This window comes from Lepidochelys kempii, chromosome 16 (assembly GCF_965140285.1).
Source record: "Lepidochelys kempii isolate rLepKem1 chromosome 16, rLepKem1.hap1, whole genome shotgun sequence".
Classification (NCBI taxonomy): domain Eukaryota; kingdom Metazoa; phylum Chordata; order Testudines; family Cheloniidae; genus Lepidochelys; species Lepidochelys kempii.
In genome coordinates this window covers 23,026,384-23,051,392 of record NC_136395.1, presented here as the reverse complement: position 1 = coordinate 23,051,392, position 25,009 = coordinate 23,026,384, and the positions used below count along the sequence as shown (strand labels likewise).

The 25,009-nt window shown below is 37.4% G+C and overlaps 1 protein-coding gene across 6 annotated transcripts in view; it reads right to left on the bottom strand.

The window, feature by feature from the left end:
- Nucleotides 1-1,386: 1,386 nt before the first annotated feature.
- QSOX2 (quiescin sulfhydryl oxidase 2) overlaps nucleotides 1,387-25,009 on the bottom strand; it is a 43,780-nt gene continuing 20,157 nt past the window's right edge. For 2 of the 6 annotated variants that reach the window (XM_073313753.2, XM_073313754.2), the window contains exons 6-12: nucleotides 23,130-23,275; nucleotides 21,936-22,079; nucleotides 18,637-18,766; nucleotides 15,549-15,671; nucleotides 13,557-13,707; nucleotides 8,633-8,830; nucleotides 1,387-6,485 (exon numbers count right to left, since the gene is read on the bottom strand). In XM_073313753.2, the coding sequence (XP_073169854.2) occupies nucleotides 5,935-6,485; nucleotides 8,633-8,830; nucleotides 13,557-13,707; nucleotides 15,549-15,671; nucleotides 18,637-18,766; nucleotides 21,936-22,079; nucleotides 23,130-23,275 (1,443 nt within the window). In that variant the 3' untranslated portion in view covers nucleotides 1,387-5,934. The remainder of the gene's footprint in view (nucleotides 6,486-8,632; nucleotides 8,831-13,556; nucleotides 13,708-15,548; nucleotides 15,672-18,636; nucleotides 18,767-21,935; nucleotides 22,080-23,129; nucleotides 23,276-25,009) is intronic. The other 4 variants (XM_073313755.2, XM_073313756.2, XM_073313757.2 and 1 more) reach the window with 3 other exon arrangements.

Sequence of the window (25,009 nt, the reverse complement as noted above, 5' to 3'; positions counted from 1 at the left end):
ACACCGAGCTCTGGCCAACAGAAGCTGGTCCAATACAAATATACGCTCACCTACTGCTTTCTGGCGGCATTTAATAGGTGGTGGGAGCTCACTCTCAACCCCACCTCAGCCGTAACAGCACTTTTGGGAGGTCCTCGTAGTCTTCTCTTGTTTTGATTAACTTACATCATATTTGCGATTTTAGCCACCTCACTGTCCATATGAAACAAGTCCCTTGGGACAACCCACTGTTAATTTTCTACCCTGATGAAAATTGACCACCTATTCCTGTTTTCTGATCCAGGAGAATTTAGTTTCCTTAATTCTCTTATGGATTTTGTCAAAGGCTTTTATAAGTCCAAATCAATTTTGTCAAGATAGTCTCCTTTGCCGTTTTGTGGACATGCTCCAAGAACTTTAAATTTAAAACAGTTCTAAAACCTACAGTGTTACGTATTTGTTACCATAGGGACAAACCAGCTCAGCTTCTGTAAATGAAAATTGGGCCTCAAATATTAGAGTTTCAATCAGTTTAACTGGTACTGAAATAAGACTTCCACAGATTTCTCCCAGCACCTATTTTAAAAGGAGGCACCATTTGTTACTCTGTGGGTTGGGGGAATTATTCTTCAACGAACAGGACAGGATCGCTTCCCGGCACTTTAGGGGACTAGCTAACGAACCCAAACATCAGGTTTCCCGGGGGGATCCAACCTCCAAACAGCTAGTGAGCAAACCCCATGCGTTCTAGCCAGGGGCACACGCTACTGTGAGGGAACACACCTTTCTGTAAGGAAGTTTGGAACTTCGAAGTGCTTGTCTACAACCTATTTTTCCCTTACAATTTCCTACCTACAGTAGCCGTCTTCCTGGCCCTGCCCTCTTCAGCACATTCAACAGCGCTGCCCAGCACTGATTTGAGCAGGGTTAAACAATGGTGGCAGGGTCAATTTTGGCGTGCCCATTGTTGCTACCATCAGAGGACAGGCACTGGTGAGAAATTAACAAATGTCTAGTGTAATCACAGGCCAAAAGATTAGCAGCAGCGAGGAAGCAAATACTTTGGCTGTTAGGCACGTTCCTTTGTCTTAGCTCTCAAAGAGCCGTGAAACAAAGTGAAACATAGAAAGAAGCTTTTCATCCTCACTAGACACAGCTTCCCCAATATGCCTTTTACATTAACGCTTTATGAAGAAGTCATGGGTGGGGGCTGAGGGGAAGGGAATTTGGAAATTCAAAGGGTTAAACTTAAGTGTTGGGTTCTGGCCAACTATTTTTGAAAGTGTAACACCACATGATATCTCCTGCTGGTTGAAATGGACTTTTACCAAGTTATTCTCGCAACATTCCCCAAGTTGTACTAAAAGTTCAGGCTCCAGATCAAAAAGGATTTGACCACAAAAAGAATAAAAATGCATTTTTCTAAAATGTTTGCAATTTATTTATTTAAATGAGCACATTAATTTACAGTTTAATACAAAATGGGCACTTTCCCTGCTAGAGAGGTATCACGCTGACATTTTCATGTTCACTACTTTCTCTTTTATTCAAGTCATTCAATTAAAAATAAATAAAACACTTAAATTACTGAACGGTTATATTCAGTCTCAACAGCTTGTAGTCAACATTTTTCAGACACATAAAATACATTTGAACCTTTTGTAAAAACGCTACTAATATCCAGTTCTAAATAGGAGTCACATGAAATGCACACAATTTGCAGTTAAAATTAGAACTCAAGGGAATAGTTTCATTTTGGCATTCTTGGCACTGTAACTTCCCCTCTCCTCTTAGACCTAGTAGGTCCTATATTTGTTATTTTCACTTTTTTCTGCAGTTTAATATTTTCACACTGAAAACCTCTGAACAGCACAGAACCCTTTCAGTGCGTTACGATGGACAAAATTCCTTCCTGAAAATGGAAGTTTGATATGATCCATACATATTGATTTATCTCACCTTGCAAATTTTGGAACTTAGCACATTATACAAATCAAAATTCTAGGATTGAATAGGTGCTTTTAAAGGCATTTTAATAAAAGAAAATAACCAGATCACAGGGTATTTGTAATACAGCATGTCAAAACAGCATTGCGTTATCGCATGACAGACACTTAACACTTTCTGGAGACGCGGTCAACCATGAGTAAAATCGTATTATAGCACTGAATGTGGAAATCCATCAAGACAGTCATCACGCACAAAAGGAAATAACTCAGATCAGTTTGAAACCTACACAATAACAGCACATAAACTGAGATTTACATAACTAAACCCAAAGTTCAGGGTAGCTTTTCCAAGTGAGGTGGGCATTGTTACCAATGAAAATGAAAGCCATGTACCAATTACATGGCAGCACTTAGCCATAACACCAAGATTGGATAATCCAAATTCTGTTTACATCTATCTGTATTCTTTGAGAAAAAAAGCCATCCTGTAAGTTTGGGTATGTGTTCCACTTCCCATATTTCAAACAGCATAAAGGCAAAGTGACAGCTTACAGTATTTATGCACTGAACAAAACATTTTCTTCAATGCACCACCCACTAGCTGTTCTAAGGGCAAAATCATCCCCATGATCCTTTAGTGGCTCGACTGGTTCGATTAATATACAGATGAAAACAAAATGAGACACAAAACTAACAATCCCAATTCTACACATCCAGCAGAGTTAAAAATAAGATTCCTTGCTCTTTTAGTATCACACGTTTAGTATTAAAGATCCCTCTGAGACTAATCAACATTTTCCAAATCAGGTGCCCAATTTTTAGAGATGCTGAGCTCCCTCCACTTTGTCAAGTCCACCTGAAAAAATCAGGCCACTTGGTTAGGTGCCTGACTTAAAGCCTCCAAGTTCCAAAATGTTGGCCTCTGTTCTAACTAGCCTCCCACTTTGGGGGCCCCACTATTTGAAACCCTATAATAACAAAGCACGATGGCACTGATCAGACTGAGAAGCTTAATTGTTAACTTCCACTCTTGTTTCACCAGCTCTCAGATTATTTAAAAATGTGCCCCATGAGACCTTACAGGGATTCTTAACAATCCCACAAAAGAGGAAGCAAGCCATTTTGGCCCATCGTGCCACACCTTTAAAAACATCAATTTACCTAGAAAAATGCAGACTGATGTGAAATTGTCATGGCTGCTTCTTCACATCCATTTCCGGAGAAATTCCTACAACTTCACAGACACCCCAAGCAGAAAACAGTCACCCTACAGCAGACTCCGCTCCCTCACCACACTGCCAAGGGGCCCAGGCAGTAGCGACAGAATACAGAACACCTGCATGGGTGCTCACCCTCTAGTTCCAGGTATAGAGGTGGGGTTTGTCATGCATGCAAAGCCCATTCATTCAGGCTTTGCACATGGGCAAAATTTTGCCCTAAGGCAGCTTAAGAAAAACATGAGTTAATTGTTTCTTCACAGCTCTTGTCGTGTGAATGCAGATTTAGGCATTTTTAGACACATACAAATGTATGCATAGTACATTTCTTGAAGTGGTTATTGTAAATATGCAATAGTCACTTCAGGTCCCTTTACACTGGCTTTCTCTGAATAATCATTTGCCTTCTTTTAAAAAGTTACATGAAGCTGTAGTTTGACACACAACTCCTTATAATTTCCAGTTGTTACATATATGTTAATAAAAAAAATCACGTCCTTGTTGAGACGCATGTGCTAAGTTTTAGTTCATTTTCACTGCAAAGTTTTAACTTTATAATAGGGCTTCCAGTGGAAATAAGGGGACATTACGGAAGTACACAGATTAATAAATTAAATGAAGGAATAAATGATTGAATTAGCCTGGAGCTGTTTATTCCCCCTCTCATAATACAAGAGTAAGGGGACATTCAGTGAAATTGACAATTAACTTTAACACTGATATAAGGAAATACCTTTTTACACAACATAATTGATCTGTAGAACTCAATGCCAAAGGAAAACATTGAGACTAGAGCTTGGCAGGTTTAAAAAAAGATTAGACATTTATAGTGATAAGAAGAACACCAAGAGTTACACTAGATAGAATTGTAAACCTCATGCTCCACAGCATAAACCATCCACTGAGAGCTGAAATCAGGAAACTTCTACTTTGGGCTGGTAATTTTGTTATCTGTTCACTTCATGGCTTCTTATGCCTTCCCCTGAAGCATCTGGCATAAGCCACTGTCAGAGACAGGATACTAGACAGCTAGACCAGTAGTCTGATCTGGAATGGCAATTTCTATGTACCAAAAAGCTGCCACAACCCATACTGGAGTAGAAATGATGAGCACAATTGCAGCTAAATTTCTGTTTAGAACCAGGGGTCACGCCAATGAAATTAATAAGCAGCAGGTGTAAAAACAAACATAAGGAAGTATTTCTTCACATAATGCAGTCAACCTGTGCAACTCATTGCCAGGGGATGTTGTGAAGGCCAAAAGTATAACTGGATTAAAAAAAGTAGAGAAGTTCCTGGAGGATAGGTCCATCAATGGTTATTAGCCAAGACAGTAAGGGATGCAACTCATGCTCTGGGTGTCCCTAAACCTTTGACTGCCAAAAGCTGGGTCTGGATGACAGAGGATGATCACTTGATAATTGCCCTGTTCTGTTCATTCCTTCTGAAGCATCTGGTACCAGCCACTGTCAGATTCTGGAGTAGAAGGACCACTGGACTGACCCTGTATGGCCATTTTTAGGTTGTTTTTTAATCCAAACAGTGGAATGCACTAGCAGAAGGAACATGCATAAGGAGATTGTCTTGAATCACTCATATTTTGGTAGCACAAGAAAACTTTACAATTGGGAGCAGAGATTCCTCACCACCTCGCAGGCTCAGGATGGGAGATTTCGAAATGAAATGCTTACATTTTGGAACCCTTTATACTGAAGTTCTTTTGTATGTGTCACAATGTTGTAAAAAATTCACTGTAATCAGAACTGCAATTTGTATTGGCCCACCGAAACCACTCAGGACTTTCAGTCTATTTGACCTGGCATGGAGTTTCACTTTCTTAGAGCTCATGAGAAGTGGCTTCCAATAGCGTCATTCAGCAGTACGGTATTTCCTCTAACTATTCCTTAGTTACTTCCCTACTTAATAAATTAGCAAATAAAGAGTGGGTTATTTAATGCTATGCTTAAACTTGGAACAGAGGGGCAGGCAGAAAGATTGGGCCTGGTTCTGCTCTCACTTACAATGGTGTAACTCCACTGAAGTCAACAGGGTTCCTTTTGAACGGACATTGCCATACACAAGATCAGAATCAGGCCTCTTGTATACTATTCAGATCATCCAAATACCCTGAATTGCTGAGCATCCTGGAAGTGCATATTCCCTTAGTTGGAACTAAGGGGTGAGGGAGAAACTGTATTTGGACACTTATGGCTTCCAACTACAAAAATGTAATGGAGAAAAAATATTCATTTTTTTAAAAACGTAATACATTTGTAAAGTTTATTCAATTAAAATACTTTTTCTTTCTCTGAAAAAAATCAAAATTCTTTCTTCTCCAAAGGCAACAACAAGATCTCACACAACGTGCAGTGGGTGGACAGGTAGATTATTTAGTCAACTCAGGATAAAATTAAAAGGCTGTTTCAGAACACACACAGTAGTACTCAGTTTCTTTCCAAAACTTGGAGTAACTAATTACACAGTGCAATTCTTCACATTAGAGACCAATAAAGGACGGAAACAGTAAGTAATGATATGTTAATGGAAAAGTTCAAAGTTTCTCCTTTAGTAAACACTAAGTTAGTGCTATGGACCTGGATACTAGACATATATTGGGATTCCTAGAGCAAGCTCTACAGCACTAAGTGAGAACACTGGTGAAATGAGTTGGGAGCTGGGGAGGAGGGCTTTTGAAACAATACTGTGTATAAAATCCCTGATCATAAATATTAAAGCTGCATCTGGTACTGATCAGCCACTTACAATGAAAATATCATTTCTGATAAGTTCTACACAGCTGGACGATAATACCTCACCTTCCACCGTTTCGACCTCATTCGGAAAAAAAAGTACATTATCATTAAAAATAAGGACGATGCTACATAAAGTACAACACATAGACTCATGTCTATGTTAGAAAATCCAATCCCTAAGAAAGACACAGACGGCTTGGTCTCTTTATGGATAACTGATTCGATTGCATTTTTACCTCTATCTTTGACAGGTCCGTTATTTGTTATTAATTTATCTAAGACCTTAGATTTTGAATCCAACATATTTTGTTGATCCAGGATCTTGTCCTCTTTGTCTCCACTCATTTTCTTGGGTAAATTTTTGTCTTTTCTCTCTCTCACATCCCCAAGTTCTATTTCATTAGCGTTAACCTGGCCTTCTGCGTATTTATATAGAATATTTTCATGGTGATAGTGATGCTTCAAAAACTGTAGCACTTGGGCCTCATTCCAACTGTGTAACCCTTTAATTTCATCATGGCACTCAGGACAGAGATCTGGAGTTGGCCACGGAACTTTAGGAAATTTTGGGTCTTCACTTGGATCACCTAAGTAAGGAAAAAGAGAAAATATAAATGGACAAAAGAATTTAATCTATCCATCTGCTCATCTGAAACTGAGGAGACTATTTTCCATTTAATGCAAGTAGTAAGCTTAGTTTAAGGCAACAATAAAAGCCACATGAAAAAGCAAGAGTCAACAAGTTTATACTACTCTAAGAATGAATTTTGAAATCAGTACAAAGCCTTCCTTGCTGAAAATGTTAATTTTCATATTCTGAGTTACTGCTTTTTTCTTGGAGTATTTCATCAGTCTCCCTGTAACAGGAGACCAGTTCACAAATGCTACAGTTTTATCAATGATAAAAACCACTCAATCAAATGCATTTCCAGGAGTTAATTGAAGTTATGGATCAAAATGAACTGCTCTTCTGTGCACAGTACTATGTAGTCCTGAAGCCTAGTTTTCGGAAAGATGTTTCAAGGCCATTCAAAGTCTTGTAAATACATTTACAAGTTTTTATAGATACTGGCAACAATTCCATCCTTACCCTGCTTATTTCAGAAGTGTGTTTTACTACTATAGCAAACCATTTTCAGTACTTAACAAGCCAACTGAAACATTTTAAATGTATGATAATGGTTTTTAAACTTTTAAATACAGTATATAAGCGTTTCTCTTGGACTGGGTTCAATTTTAGTGTTTCAATTTCTCATAGCAGCAGCCGCCATCATTCTGTCTTAATTGGTGGTAGCTGTCCTCCATAGCTAGTACTGGACTTTGTCTGCTCTAGAATAAACTCCTTAAACTTCAATTGAGGTATTTTAAAACAGAAGTCCTCATCTGGTTGAAAAAACTAACATGGCTACAGTGTCTATACGGCACCTCTGATTTTGATTAATACATTTATTGTTCAAAGATTTCACAGAACTATGCTAATACACAACAGGAAATAACTATTTGTAGAATTCACTAGGTGGCTTTTAGAGAGAGCCCTACTCATTGTAAAGTTCCTATACTTCAGATTAATCCTAAATCACAGTCTGAAAGAGAAAACAGATTTTAACAAATTTAGCACATATAATTTGGCATTATTATTTGCAATGCATGTTCAAAATTTTTACTAGAAGGGACTTAGACCAATTGTTGCATCACTCAAACCAGCATCTTAGTGAACTCTCCAAGGAGGAAATATTTTTTTTCTAAAATATTATATTCTATCTTGACAATTCTTAGCAACCTATTCTGAAGAAAAAGACTCCAATTTTTCCCTTTACCCCCTCAGACACTGGTAACATGCATTATGGGGAAATATTATCTAATATGTTGCGTGCTTCTCCTGCTTGGAGGCACAAGATAAAATGTTTGTATTCAAAACAATATTTAAAACTTCCCATATCTTGGGAATGCAGCTTTACCAGAAAATAAACACAATGTTGTACATTTGAATGGTAAGTAATGTTACATACACTAATCCGTAACAGCAGACAGGTACTAAGTGTAAATAGAAACCAATTTTCTTTAGTGCTTTAAGTTATAGGACAACTGTGCAACACAATGGATTAAATACAACCCTAATAGTTTGGTGGTGTTTTAGTCCAATTGTTATAAAAAACCTCCACAGGAAAATAAATCTTGTTTGACGAATAATTTTAGTTTATTCCATTACTGATTTATGAATAGTTTACGCCGCTCTACACAGAGGAACAGAATCCTGTTCAATTATGATCTTCTGAACTACATTTCTCTAGTGATTTTTGTATTCCCAGCTAGAAAAAAATGAAAACAGGTTTCAATGGTGATCTAAAACATTCTGGAAAGAACTGTAATTATTCTTGTCCACAGGTTAGTAGCTGAGCTGCAAACAGGCTTTGAATTGCACTCTGGAAAGGTCATCCCATCATGCAGCACGTGGAACTTCAGAAATACTGATGCTCTTGAGAACAATGGAGCCTCTTCCCCACACACATTATTGTGTCCTGAACCATTGTGACCCGAAGACTGGTGTGCCTTAAATGGAAGTTTTACTCACTCAAAAGTTATTTCTGTTGGAATTGGAAATGTGCCCTGTGATCAGTTCTAATAACTTTTGAACACCCACAGAATTAAGACCACTATTTGTTCAAATTATATTGTAGAACAGTACTATCGTCATAGCCACCAGACCAAAGCTAGCTTTGGTACATGTTCCTACCTCCCATACCTGCAAGCCTGTCATTCACTACATTGTGCTTCTCCCACAGCCAGAGAACAGCTTTGTCTAGGGTTTTCACGGACTCCATGGATTCTTTCGCCATCTCTTCAAAATGCTGTGCACAAGCCTTGCACCCAAAAAAGTGCTGAATATACCGCCGCATGATCTGTAGGACCACTTGGGGATTATCTTCAAAACCTGTAAAGAGCAATGGGTCCCCGTTAGCAGCACCTGAACAAACACAGCTTCCAATATTATTCCACCCACACAAGCAAACACATCACAAACCAAAATAAAAATGCATCGGGGGGGGGGGAAGGAAAGGAAATGCTGCCCCGTTGGTTCCACACCATGAGGCTAGCATTTAAAATGTAGAACGTTGGTTTTATTTTACAGATGTTCTTTATGTGGATATCCATACAGATGTTCTTTATGTGGATATGTGAGCTCACACAGCAACTGCACCTCAGTGAATCACAACTGAGGTGGACAGTGAACAGTTTTGCATAAAACAGTTCTGCTGCCTAAGAAAAACTGCTATTTCTACATATAAAACCTTGTTGTAAACAAATACTAGACAGACACAGAGGTGTTAAAGATACTTGACTGTACAGAGGTGCACTGAATACAGGATGGATAACATTATATATAGTATCAAAAGCTAATCAGTGGTGTTCACTCATTTCCCCTATCAAAGGATATTTTGCCAGTACAGAGAAGAAAGGCAGTTACAAGATCTACGTGCAACATGGATGGTAAAACACTTTTCTCAGAAGCTCAAGTCACAGAATAAGATTTGGCACTGTGAAGCCAACTGTAGTTTCTTCATACAGCAAGTGATATTTACAAAAATAGAGTATACTCCAAGACCTCTTTCAATGACTGAATGAACACACATCATGTCAATTCAATATTAAATTTGTGCTCAGATACTATAATGATGGGTGACCTCATTTAAAAAAACCCAAACAGCAAAACCCCTCTAAGAGGTAACAATGTCTCAGTAGCCCCAATCTGCCTCTCACCTTTCATTAATATTCTCCGTAAGTTTGAGGAACACAAATATCCCCTTCTTACTACATTTACATAAACACGAAGGCATACATATATGTATATTTAATACAGTGACTTTACTTAACACTTATAAGAATTTTGGAATGATTTTCTGATAAAATCATGACGATTGGTTCATAGTGTTTACATGTCCATGCTGAAGATACATGAGTGCATTATTATGGAGTGCAGAAAAAGTGCTAAGACCTCTTCAAACGAAGAGCCTTATCCTGCCGTTATGACTGCATGCACGGTTTACTTCTACAAGCAGTCCTTATTCAAGTCCATGGGCCCGTAGTCAGCAACAGAGTGGTCTTACTGTACTTCTCAAAGATGTAATTGCAGAGCTGTGTACAGACGTCTGACTAGTATACTTAACTTCTCCTGTAAAACACACTGTAGTATATTTACTAGTATACTATGAATGATCATAAATAATTGATGTAAAAACCTTTGTCAAATGTAGTATATTTTGTGATGTAACACCCTGGATTGAATTGACTGACTGAATTAGCAACTACTGTAGCTGAACAAAAGCTCAACAATCTGCAATGGGATGAGCTACAGTAAGGTTCTACCATAACTGATTACAGCATTTAACTGAATATATCTTTCTAATGGCATATGCAAAATTTTATTTACATTTACTATTGTTAAATATAATTATATTTGAAGTACTTTTTAATTTCAAAACAGTTCTGTAGTGCATCTATAACCTCCTGCCCTGTTCACTGGAAAAATTGTTAGTACAAGCTATTAAAAATATTAACTGTTTATGTACTCCAGAAACATATGTACAAGGGTCTATTCATAAAACACATGTAGGCAACGAAAACAGCAGCATTATGCTGTAAACATGAAAGCTCAAAACATAAAAAGAAATTATTTGAAACCAAAGAGAAGTAATAAATGGTGAACAATCTCTACTCAGACATTCAATATCTGTGATTGAACAGACATGTATAAATAAAAAAAACAACTGAGATTAAAGCAGATTAAATGTGAGTATTAAAAGAACTGCTGAAAAATAATTTTAGAAAGCCAACATGAATTTCAGGCAAAACAAAACTATTACTAAGCAACAGTATTTTAAAGATTGATCTTTTAATTTTTTTTAAACAAACGCAGTTTATACTATTCTTCAGATTATTGGCAAACTCAGCCCCCTTATATAGGAGCAAAGAATCACACGCATATACATAACCATATACATTAACTCTTAAAATTCTACATCCTTGAAATCTCAAGCATCACAATGTTCATCTTTTGACAGTTCCTAGTCATTTTATGGATTTACAGATTCTTGAGAAAATTTGGATGTTATCAATAAAACAAATATAGGACTGCATCCTGCAAAACCTTACACATGTAATATTTACTCATGCGAATAGCCCCATGTTCTCAACAGGACAGCTCATATAACTAAGGATTGCAGGATTGAATTCTTGCAATGATTTTAAGCGCTAAGATTCCACTAGACTCCTTTACACCAATCTTGTTGCAGGATCAGACCACACAGATCAACATTTTAACAATGTATCTGCAAATATATATTGGAGGAAACAATATGTTAAGAAAACTAGAGCAAATTCACCTTAGCTATCATACTCTACAAGTAACTAGAACTACCAAGAAAATACTGTTGCTTTTAAAAAATAAAAAATCCAAACGCAAAATGGCTCATTGTTTGTTTTTCTTTTATCAGCCCAAAGATGGATCTTCTATTAACATCTGCCATGTATCATCGTGTAATCCTCCTTTTCTCTTTCCTCCCAAACTACTGCAATTCAGGGTAACCCTAATCTTTAAAGTGGACAAGAATCATAAAACCCTACCTGTGGTGGGAAGGATTAGGGAGTGCATCATGCTTTTTAGTAGATGGGATTTAAACAAGCAATAAGGAGAGGAAAACCTCCCAAGACATAATCCGACAGTCTCAGACTGACCCAATTCTTTCACCATAAGAAGTGATCAAATATCTGCCTCAATTTAAATTGATAGCTAAGTGTACTGTACTGAAGATTTTTCAGGTTCTAGAGTATACTTTAAATTTCTGCCTTCCTTGAAAACACACTTGCAATATGGGAGCAATTTAAGATTCCATTTTGTGTAGTTAAATTATGGACAACAAAAAAACCAAACATACTGCTAAATTACAGCATTTTTATGACAAGTGGAATGAGTGAATGAAGAGCACCGGGAGGTGTAACTTATGCTGGCTGTCAGTGCCGTGCCATCCAATGTGCCTCTCTAGGGTGTGCTCTTCACTAGGCACTACTGGTGTTAACTTCTAAAAGGGATTTAACCTGTCTTTCCACAACTATAAATGTACAAGTACTGCCAGTTAGATGCTGAACTACCTAATTTGTAGATGGAGTCCAGCTAAGACAATTAAGCAACCTTAATTGTGTCTGCAAATAATGCTGCACAAACATTTGTGCCTATAATTTGGGAGTTCAACCACAGAACCATTTTTTTTTTAAACTGGCCTGTTACAAATGGCAACTGGAAAAAATTGAACCAGTTTCTGACGTTGGCCACGTGGGGACATTCTTCCTAGAATTTTATCTTTCAAGGACATTTCTTGCCTGAAAATTGTTTTTGTGACTCCAATCCACATATCTGGACACAGGGTTATTCCACACAGGCTTCCTATAGCCTGGCTCTGCCTAGATTAATTGTCCATTTTGTTTTACAAAGTCTCTCTCAAACAGGTATATCAGCAAAAAGGTACAAACCTCCATATTCTCGATCACTAAATAGTCCCTTTTGACTGATGGAAGCCAAAGTGGATTCTTAACATACAGAGCATTTGGGGCCATAATTAAGGGAAATGAATTGCCTCAATTTTAATTGTAATTGGGTAGTTTCCAACCTCAGATTATTCTTGCCCTATTCCTGAAGGGATGATTTAAAAGGTATTCCATAATTTATCCATTTGCTATAACATTTCCAGAACTCTTCCATTACATTGCTTTGACATTATAATCAGTGCAAGTATTTTAAAAATACAACAGAGCAAGAATAAAAACAAATACTGTCCTATCAAATAAAAAATGATTTAGAAAATTTTATTTTAGCATCAATAATTCAGTCTTCTGACCATGATGGAAATAAAATGTGCATCTGACTAACAAGCTTCTTAAATATGAATCAATACCAAATTTTCCTGACCCCCCTGTGTAAAAGACAAGTAAGTAATTATACAGTGTGTCTGCTATTAAACAAGAAATGTTGCTTATGGACACAAACTTTCCTGGTGGACCAACAATATGAAAATGCAATTGAAATAATTATTCAGTCCTGTGATTTAGTATCTATAAAAATTACATCAATTGGTTCATGACCAATTATTTTGCTTTATAAACTAGTTTAGCTGAACTACTAATTTAAATTTTTTAAAAAAAATATCAGCTATGATCTATCCTAACAAATAGATTTACATACCCCCTCCCACTCCATTGGGAGAAACATCAGTTCAGTGTTTCAAAGACATTCTCACTCATCCGGGTTTCATTTCCCCCCCCCCCCCCATCTTCAAGGCAATGTACCTAACTTAACCACTCTTGCAGGGGAGAAGGGATGGCTGTTGCTCCTTTCAGAGCCCATCAAAACAGTTCTTGAGTCAACCAGAAGGGTTGCAACAAAGCAGATATGCCCTGACCCCTACTGGTCCAGAATTGAAACACTGAGCCTTGGATGTCAATGTCCTCCATGGAACTGGAGTGCATCTTTTATTAAAGTGTGTGTGTGTGTGATCTCTGAGCAGAGATTTATTCAAATCCAGTATTTGTTATGCTAATTTATTCACAGCTAGATTGCCTCATCAAGATCTCCCCTCCTTTAGTTCTCCTGCATAACTGCTGCTTACCTGTGTTGATTAAGGCTTTTGGTCGAACTGCAGCTTGAACAGTTAAGGTGTGGAACAGCTTCCAGAGCGAACACGTATAACCTCTCAGCTCTGGTTTGCTCCCCTGACAGCCGACCCACTGAATGTGATTAGTGAGAAATATTCCAGAAATCTGAAAAGAAAATATTCTTTAAAATGTGTCCAGTCTGGGACCACATTACTTGAAAATGACACTTTCCTACTGAATTTATCACGTCTGTTAATTGCTCCTGAACGTATGAGATAGGTTGGGTATGTGTGCACCTCTTTTTGTTGTGTTTACCTGGTAATTTCAATAAGTCAGTTAAAAGAAACAGACCTTTATGCGCCTTAGGCAGAAAAGGGCCTAAGACAAGCAAGCCCATATATCCAAACATGTACAATGCTGATATTACAGGTTGATGTTTGGACATTCTTTGAGTGGAGTATTATCTTCTGGTTAAATATAAGGTAGGTCTACCTTTACAGTGGTGTGTGGAGTACAGACACTGCATGACCAGCTACAGGAATCAACAGCAGCGTTGATGATGAAACACAGCTTAGGTGAGTAGACTAAATGCCTGAACCCCTAGGTTCCATGCCTTACATCGCTCTCTCCATTCCCAAGCCATGCCTCCCATGTCTACTCTGCTATTTTTAGTCGTTTCTGCTGCTGGAGCATTTCCCCACCACAGTGAAAGGCTCTGGCCAGGGGGAGGGAGCAGGGAAAGGCTTTGGCTGCTCCCCGTGGCTAGAGCCTTTCCTCACCGTCTCCCCATGCAGGAGTCTTCCACAGCCAAGTGCAGCTATACACTGCAAGGACAAGTGTGGACACAGCCTGCCTTTCACTATGGTGCATAGCTACACACACAGTACTTGTACTCTGCACACCTGTCTACACTGACATAGCCTTAGTTAATGCATTTTCCCAACTAGCACCTTTCCAAAAAAAGGCAGTTTAATGAAATGCTCAGTTCAGATCAGAATGGCCCAAACCTGCAAGATGAAGTTCTCGATTCCCACTGAAATGAAAGGGAACTGAGGGTACCCAGTCCTCCACAGACACTCAGCACACTCCAGGATCAGCCTCCAAATTTATTAGTTAACACTACTGTTAATGACAGTAGATCCTAATTTAAAATAAAGATGATCCATTTGTGAAAGTGTATTAAGTTGAAGCTATTAAATTCACGTTTAAAGGAACGTAGAGTTTAAGTAGTCTGGGCTATTCTCATGAATTATTAAATATTTTTTTGTGTAAGCATTAAAGCAGGACATAATACTTCTCTCTTAAACACTATAAATTAGTGTGATGGAAAATATAAGACATCCTAATTTGTAAGATTCTTTATAAAAACACTAGACAAAGAATTTTTTTTTATTCTCCTCAACACCTGTTCTAGGTCAGTACATTAATAAGTTTCTGAAAAGTCTTCAGGGTTAATGTAAAATCACAATGGCTAACTTTGCCAGCTTTTAAACTCTGGCCCACAGTGCTGGAAATAACTGGTCCAATTCAAAGTCCTAAAAATCCCATTCATCAGAGGAGAAGGAAATAAAGAGGGAGGTGTGTCTCAACATACAATAAATGTGTAGAACTGATTTGTGCTAAACAGTCTGATCCTGCCCTTCTCTGCCAGAAAGGCGATGTTCATATTTTATGTGTGCGTGTCTCTCTTTTAAAGGATATTGAGCAAACATTTTCATCAGAGACATTGAATTATCTGAGCATGGCAAAGGAAAGATCTGTAACATCAGTAACTGCACATTCATACACAGAGGGCTGTGCTATGCTGCACTGTACTTCATTTCTCTCATTTACGTTCCTTCATAGGGATTTTTTTTCTGGTTAATGAATTCACTTTATTTCCATTTTAACCTTCTTATAACTGCATTATGCCCAAGGGAGGCATCAGTAAGTGGTGTCTTGGATTTATACAGAACCTTATCCTTTATTAATGTTGTATTTTATGCTGGAAACTCGTAACAGCTTACCCGCATTTTGTTGTTGACCAGATCTAGGATAGCATCATAAGGGATTTTGTCTAATGGAAGGCTCACCAGCCACTCTTGCAAGGTCTCTAACAACTTCACCACGGGCTGACGGCCAGGAAATAACTAACAGAAATAAGAAAGTACCCATAGATTTTAAAGCACTCATTACAGCGAGACCAATTCATATTTTAAAATGTTTTTACTTCTTATAAGCTTTAATTAAACTTGCCATACTAGATTTTTTGTTACACACAATTGGAATTAATCACTTATTATATTTTTCAGTGAATAACCACTTTGCATTAATTTAACATCTGTACACATACTTTGCTCACCACTGAAATGAAGCTGGTATTTTACAGCACACAGAAAAATACAATACAGCAGTTTAGGACAGAACATGAAAAAAAACTGTATCCAAACTGCAGAATACACCTCAAGATGGAATTCTGGCAGGCACTTCCAGCGGACTTTTAATGTTCAGGACCTCATTTTCACACCTCTCCTGAATGATACCAGCCCCTAATACAAATAAATAATAATAATGCCAGAGTATTGGTTCAATACTGACTCCAGTGGAAGAGTGTCACAATGCTTCCTACAAAAGTTAGGCCTTCCATGGAGATTTCCCATCAAACTTTTGACTCAATCTGACCCTACTTTATTTGAGATGTAATGTCACTTCTACAATTGGAAGTGCATTGTAATTTGTAAGTCTACTTTCATGTTATTACAGTTCGGGGAGTTTTAATTTCCAAAAGCTTTTCAGTTCTCTGTTAGGAACTGACCTTTAAAAAAAAAAATGATGCATAAACTTGTAAACTGCTCTGACTATACTGCATATAGCATCAGAGACCTCAATCACAAGTACAGACACAACACTTTGGATACAAATTTCCTGTCAGTGACACGGATGCAAGACAAGACAAACTCTACCATGCTGCTGTCTTTGATGAGTTGTAAAGAGAGTTGCTTGCCAATGGCGCTTTTCAGTATTATTTATGTGGAACACAGGTCCCAATCCAACTGGTCCAGATCAATTTATATTTGGGTACGTACAATTTGCATACTTAAATTCCTCATGCTTTTTTAACTGCACATAGGAGTCTGTACACAACAGCTTAGGACAGGAAGCGGAAACACTCTATGTTAAACAGTTCCAAAGGTAGCAGCATTTCAACAGTAGGGGAAGTTGTCCCTCTATCTGCTTTATCAGATATGCAGAGACCGTTAGGATGCGAGATGCTATAGAAACGCAAGTTCATTCTGCAGTAACTGTTCAACTGTTTATAAGATACGTCCTGGTAGATAACTGGTTCCTTCCAACTACTTGAGTCATGGTCCAATGTGTGCTCTCCTCTTCTGACTCTTCCTCCAGCCCAGAGCTCTCTTAATTGGTTTAATGAAAAACTCTTGAGCAGCAACTGCTTTCTTTGCTATCTGCATAACACCTAGCACAAAGAGCCCTAATCTTTGATTTGGGGTTCCTATCAACTACCGTAATAGGAGTAAACTGTACACAACTGAAATACTGATACTGTATTTGATAGACATAACTTTAAGTGCATAGATATAATACCTTCCCAAAGTAATGCTGACCAGTGCAAATGAAAGAAAGGGCTACTGCAAGTTGCACAAATAGCCAAGAAACGAATCCTACAACAATGAAAATCCCTGAGCAGGAGATGGGAGCACAGACTTTAGTGATGTAGCAGCACTGTAAATGCTCTTCTTCAGAAATGAGGCTGGTGTACAAAGTCCTGAAATCGAGGTTCACACCGATGTTTTTATTAATTGATCACAAAATATTTAGTTTAAAAAGGAGTTAAGTTCTTAAAAACAAAACCTCAAATAAACTAAATTATGGCATCAATGCAGTATGCTACATTTTATGAAGTCCTTTGGTGTAAAGAACCACACAGGAAAGAAATCAGAATTGTGACTAAAATGTGAAATATCAGAAGAGAAACGTTTAAGAAAGTGTTAAAAAAATACAAAAATAAAAAACCTTTCTGCTGCCTAGAAGGGAGCATTCCCCATTTATTCACTAATAGCCAGGAAAATAAATTACATTAGCTGGCCAGGATCCATCAGGAAGAAAAGAGGCTGTTTTAGGGATAATATGATGGACAGATTAGCACTACACTTTCTTAAAGGAAATGAGGCCAGCTAGAGATTTCTGACCTCTGACTGTCATAGGGGGTAAGAACCTGTCTGACTGATTTTCACATAATGCCAGATACTTGGAAATGTTATATAAATCTTATTGTCCCTCTAAACAGCCACTGATTTGCTTTGTTTACAAACAAACAAATACAATCTGTTAATTACTTGATATTGAAATATGGAGAGACACTGCAGCTCATGTTTAACTGGCGGTCACTTTTAACCGTTAAAACATTAGAATTTTTCTAAGTCACATTTTCTTCGTGTCAGACTCACTTTAAAAATGTCTAAACTTTAGGACAAGTAAGTCCAAAGCAAAAGCACCAACTAAACTCCCATCATTGTCACAGTATCTGAGCACCTCAAACATTAAAGGGTTTATCCTCACAACACCCATGAGGTGACACTGTTTAGAGTCTTTGAAATATGGTGCTCATCAGCTATGTTCAAAACTCTTGATTAAAGTCAGCTGTATTGTTAGAAGTCCAACCTAATTTTCTAAACACTGTATGTGGTCACATAGGCACAACAATTTTAAAGTTACTTTAACAAAGTCCAAGAATCCAGAGTGTGTGTGTGTGTTGGGGGGGTGGGGGGTGGAATAATCTATGCTCAGTTACGATTACTACCTATCCAGAAAAATCTGAGCAACCATCCCAATTTTCACAGGTCTGGGACAACCAGAATCCTTATTTCATTCTGAGCCATGCAATGCGACAAAGTGCATTTTAATCCTTCAGGTTTATCTACAGAAGCATAACAGAATTTCTATATCTAAGATACTGTAGCAACCAAAACATGTACATTTTTAAGGGCACTCTGAAAGACATTTTCAGAAACATAAAATATTCTGTCAAATAATAAATTTTACATTATATTTGTAAGACTCAAGTGAATGTAATCAAAGACTAGAAGTGTATACCTTGGAAATGACTGTAACAAAATCCTTGAAGGTCTTTAGCTCAGCTCCCTCAAGCGTCTTGTGAGTGGCAAGCTCTACCCTGAGTAGGTAATGCAATCCTGATTCAAGGTCAGCCATGTACAGCTTAGCTCTAAAACACACACACACACACACACATATATATAATGTTAAAAATTGAGGCAGCTTTCTTTCACTCATTTTCTCACCAGTCATTATGGTAAAACTGATATGTAGTGGGCACTATTCAAACCTCATAATCTGCAGTTCCACAGTGATTGCAGTATCTTCTATTCCAAGGGCAGGAATATACAGTGCAGTACCTAGTACCATGAATGTCAAGTTTAATGGCTTCCACAGTACTCTAATTTTAGAACAGCAATTTTATGCCACTAGTTCAGAGAATAGACAAATGAAGCACAACTGCATAAAAAGTTATCTTGTGTTTGAGTAAGAACTTTCTACCTCCCAATTTCTCCCTCTAGAGAAATCATAACCCTGAGATTCTATCAGCAAGCAAATTGCTGGTGTCACAGCTTGTGACTTCTCTACACAGTTAAATATAAAGTAGAGAACAACAGGCTGTGAGGGGACAAGCCTTTTGTTTAACAGAAGTATCTTTGATGAGGAACAATGCCAAGGAAACTGACCACAACAAAAATGAAAATAACCCCATATTAAGAAAGATGGAATTTAGAAATACTCCCCAAATGCAGCAGTCCCACTAGAGAGACCTTGTGCACCATAGCGTATTTAAGAGTCAGTCAATTACAGAAGGTCTTGTGACAGTCAGTCACCCACTGATGGCTATGGATAAAGCAGACATTTGAGATGAATGAGACCTCAGCACCTTCCTTCCTCAGAGTAGCAACAATCATGGAAAATATTTCTATATTTACACCACCACCACCCACAGACAAGCAATTGAACAAAATATAAACAACTTAAGAGTTTGTATCCTTCAGTGCTTTTCGATTACAAGCCCAAGTTAGTACAAAATACAGCAACACAGCAGAACAAACAGAATTGGATACAGACCCGACAGCCTAATGTTTCAAAAAATTCCTGAGGATCCTTATGTCTTATAACCCACATGATTAAACAGTAGATTTAAGAGAGCTGATCAAATCAGAAAACCAGCTTATTCTGACAACAATGGTTGCATAACGATAACAGAACACCTAAAAACACATGAAAAGCTGCAGTGGAGAACTGGGAAACTTCTGATTTATTTTTATGAAAAGAAGTGGGAGACTCAGTTTCCCCTCTCCCTTTGTATTGTTCTGCCATGTGTGTAGGGGTTAATTTCTTTTCTGAGACAAAGGAGTGACTGTGTGGAAGTCACCTAAGCATGAATGAATTATCAGGAACTAAAATTACTGGGGAATAATTAATGTAAATACCTAGGCAGGTAAACAAGTCTGGAAAGGCACCACACATGAGGAAAATGAACTACCCTGCTTTGAACTGGTTGAAAGAGGTTATCAAACAAAGAACTGCCAAGCCTGCTACAGGAGGGAGGTCACTCTCACTGGACTCAAGAACTGACAAAAGGCTATGACAGGAAGGACACAGCCCGCAGAAAAAGTTTGAAATCTACCAGCATCTCCATGTTGAAGACGGGTGATACGTGGTAAGGGAGGCAGGCATATAAGCTGTTTATTGTTTTCAAGATATGTTTTCTCTATGAGGCTTTTGGTTCCAAATAAATACTTTGATTTATGAAGGCTGGCTGGACATTGATTAACCCTGTCATAGCCCCTGAGAGAGAGCAAGATGTCAGGTGCTGAACTAAACTCAGACCTGCTAAGGTGATCGAAGTGAATTGCAGGAGGGATTTTAGACTAAATCCCCTGTCTGGAAGGGGAGGAATGTTGGCTCCTGCAAGAAAGGGGATGACTAGAGACCCAAGTCGCATCCCCTCATGGAGGCCATGAAGAGGTTAGAGATACAAGTATCTCGGGAACTGTGACAGCTGCATTCTGAATGATACAGACTACAGACATATTCCGAGTGGCCAAGTGTCACCTCTTTAGTAAACAATGTATTCACTTAATAACAGTTATAAAAAGTTTATTAGTAGGTCTGCTGACTTGTCAGTATTAAATCATCAAGCACACAAACAATCTAGCTGGGAGATACTTATATAGTGATCTTTTATAAAAAATTGTATTGTACAAGCACCAAGATTGATAGAATCATTCACATTAATAAGATACTCATTAGCTACAAAAATCAGTTATCAAAACACAATATTCTATATAAACTGTTAAAAGAAAGTAACAGCCATCTGTCAAAAAACAAAACAAACAGGGCTGACACTTTAATAGTAACCATAACAAAAAATGAAAATAAGTACAAAATGGAAGCACTCAGTCCTACATCTTTTCCAGCTAAAGATGCTGAAGGATTATCTCACTGCAAAGCTCTTGTATCCTTCTCTCAAACACTCAGAGGGTGAACATAAACCTAAGTGGATTTGGTCTGATAAACATCTTTTCTGGTGACTTTAGGGTTCTCTAATGTATATGCATTTACCTAACACTTTCTAGTGGTGTCTTGACTCACCATTATACAAACAAATACTGGGTTCGCTGTTTTCTGTAGGTTTGCCAAAAACTGATTGTTAAAATTTTTAATACTGATTTTATTTTTCTCTGGGATATTGATTTACAAGCTAAAGTTTTCCAATAAAAAATAAACTAGTGAACCCTACATTTCAGATACTAGTTTGATCCTCAATCCTGCTCACACTGACACCAATGGAAGCAGAACTGAGCTCTGGATTTTTTTTTTTTTTTTTTAAGTAAAACATGCGTTTAAAATAAAAATGGTCTCTAACAGAACTTTCTTCCAGAGAAATGCAGACATTTGCTCCAAACGCATATTGAAAATATTGCTTGAAGCTTCTTTAAAATCCCTAAAACATCAGTCATAATTGCAAGAAAGGTACATTCACTAACTAGAGTATTACATCTTTGCTGCTAGGGCTGAATTAATTTACCATTGTATCTAGTATATTGCGAAAAGGATCCTGCTGAAGAAACAAACGAAAGCAATGCTGTACAACGTGATCCGTAAGACATTTTAGTGCTTGGATCCCTTTAATATTCACACACAATCCCTTTGTTCTGCTCAGCTATTCAATTCCGGGCGTATCCTTTGAGAAGTTATGGAATCAAATAAAGCTTTCAACTACAGTAAGATGTTAAAATAAATTATTTTATAGCTTCCCACTTGGCAATAACAACTGTGGATTTTAACTACTAACCATTAAACTGAAGCTCAACAGCATCACTTACTTATCAAATTCCTTCCATGCCTTGATTTCTGTGCCCTCCTGTTTACTTTGCTTTTTTGGTAGAGGAAGTTGTGAAACAAGTTTTCTTCTCACACCAGGCAGTGATTTTAAATAGGAAGAAAAGAAAGACCGAAGAGGTTTCAAACTGCATATGAAAGGACAGTGTAAGGGTTAAAAATCAGCTCAAGCTAAATGATTGACAGGAACAGTTTAATATATCTGTAAAATACGAGATTTGGTTTTCTTTACTCTTTGTTTTACAAGTTTGGTAAAAGGCAGCAAGTTTGCAAATTTTAGAACCAGCAGCAAAAATAATTAGGACCAGTGGCTTGCAATACCATTCAAACTAACAGCAACATCCCATTTTCATAAAGACTTCAGGTCATATTTGTACACCTTATTTGTTCACTTTCGCTGAATCCAACCGGTGATTTGACCGAGTAGGATGTGTGCGATTTGGTACTTAATATTTTTATTTCAGATTTGTCCCAAACCATACATATTCCCCTCAAAGGCATCACAGTAATGAGTCAGTGATACTGACTGGTGGCCGTGGAAGACATGACTAATACAGAGTCTCTTCCCAAAACCTCAATGATCTCCTGTTTATCAACATCACTAGACTATCAGCATGTCACTAGCTACTGCTCAACAGCTTATATTTTCTGAACGCTTCGCACTGACACCATCAGCCTGGAATTTCTATTTCATAGATGGAGTATTCTTCTTTAGCACTCATTTTACAAGCAAGTTTGTGAGCAGTCTAAACTCACCACTGCAGTGAAGTTATAACTAAGCACTACAGCATTTTGTTTTTTCTCCAAGATGAGGGAGAAATCTATTTTTTGTTCTCTTAGTCCATTTCAGTGCATTGTAAACTCCTGCAGAGAGTCAGCTGTATAAGTATAAGATTATTAAATATGAACAGGATATTTTTCATACGCAATGGAATAGCTGTCTCAACAAGGTCTGAGATAGTCAGTCTCTTCAAATATGAAGAGTCTGAACATTAAACGTCAATCAATAAAATGTACTGATCACATATTGGGATACATTGCCTTTATTTAAACACACAAATAAAACCTGGTTATCAAATACATTAAGTTGTATGCAAGGAAACTAAGGCAACGGTTTTAAAGCTTAACTGAACTCCTCAAAGTCCTGCAAGTATTCCTTACAGATCTATAGTACTTACATGTTAATTAATCCATGGGACCCATTTGGATAGATCAGATAACATGAAGGGATTGAGGTAATACCAAGTTTCTCTAGAAAAGCCTTATCAGAATTCAGCACTCTCTTTACCATAATGTTTTCATACTGAATCAAGTCTAAAATCACCTGGGTGATGAGAAGACAACACAAGAGTTACACACTGTTCAAATAATATCCAATTCTTGTAAGAAAGGACAAGTATATTATAGGGAGTGCACCATACTTTTAAGTAAATGAAGCTGATGATAAAACCACCTTACTATTCACCAAGTACGTATATTTATTAGGGCTGTCGATTAATTGCAATTAGCTCATGCGATTAACTCAAAAAATTAATCGTGATTAAAAAAATTAATTGTGATTAATCTCAGTTAAACAATAGCATATCAATTGATATTTATTAAATATTTTGGATGTTTTTCTACATTTTCAAATATATTTATTTAAATTACAGCACAGAATACAAAGTGTACTGGCTCCCTATATTTTATTATTTTTGATTACAAATATTTGCACTCTAAAAATGATAAATGAAAGAAATAGTATTTTTCAAACTCACTTCATAGAAGTACTGTAGTGTGATCTCCTTATTGTGAAAGTGCAATTTATAAATTTAGAAATTTGTTACATAAACTGCACTTGAAAACAAAACAACGTAAAACTTTAGAGCCTGTAAATTCACTCAGTCCTACTTCTTGTTCAGCCAGTCTCCAAGACAAACAAGTTTGTTTACATTTACGTGACATTATGTTGCCCGCTTCTTACTTACAATGTCACTTGAAGTGAGAACAGGCGTTCACATGGCACTTTTGTAGACAGCACTGCAAGGTATTTACGTGCCAGATATGCTAAACATTCATATGCCCCTTCATGTTTCAGCCACCATTTCAGAGGACATGCTTCCATGCTGATGACACTGGTCAGAAAAATAATGCGTTAATTAAATTTGTGACTGAACTCCTTGGGGGAGAATTGTATGTCTCCTGCTCTGTTTTACCAACATTTTGCCATATATTTCGCGTTATATGACCCAGCACACGTTGTTTGTTTTAAGAACACTTTCACTGCAGATATGACAAAATGCAAAGAAGGTACCAATGTGAGATTTCTAGAGATAGCTACAGTACTCGACCCAAGATTTAAGAATCTGAAGTGTCTTCCAAAATCTGAGAGGGACGAGGTGTGAAGAATGCTTTCAGAAGAGTTAAAAAAGCAACACTCTGATGCGGAAACTACAGAACCCGAACCACCAAAAAAGAAAATCAACTTTCTGCTGGTGGCAACTGACTCAAATGATGAAAATGAACATGCGTCGGTCCATACTGCTTTGGATCGTTATCGAGCAGAACCCGTCATCAGCATGGATGCATATCCTCTGAAACGGTGGTTAAAGCATGAAGAGACATATGAATCTTTAGTGCATCTGGCACATAAATATTTTGCGACGCCAGCTACAACAGTGCCATACAAACATCTGTACTCACTTTCAGATGACATTGTAAACAAGAAGCAGGCAGCAGTATCTCCCGTAAATGTAAACAAACTTGTTTGTCTGAGCAATTGGCTGAATGTGAAGTAGGACTGAGTGGACTTGTAGGCTCTAAAGTTTTACATTGTTTTGGTTTTGAATGCAGTTTTTTTGTACATAATTCTACATTTGTAAGTTCAACTACAGTACTTGTAATGGGGGAACTGAAAAATACTATTTCTTTTGTTTTTTACAGTGCAAATATTTGTAATAAAAATAAATATTAAGTGAACACTGTACACTTTGTATTCTCTGTTGTAACTGAAATCAATATATTTGAAAATGTAGAAGACACCCAAAATATTTAAATAAATGGTATTCTATTATTGTTT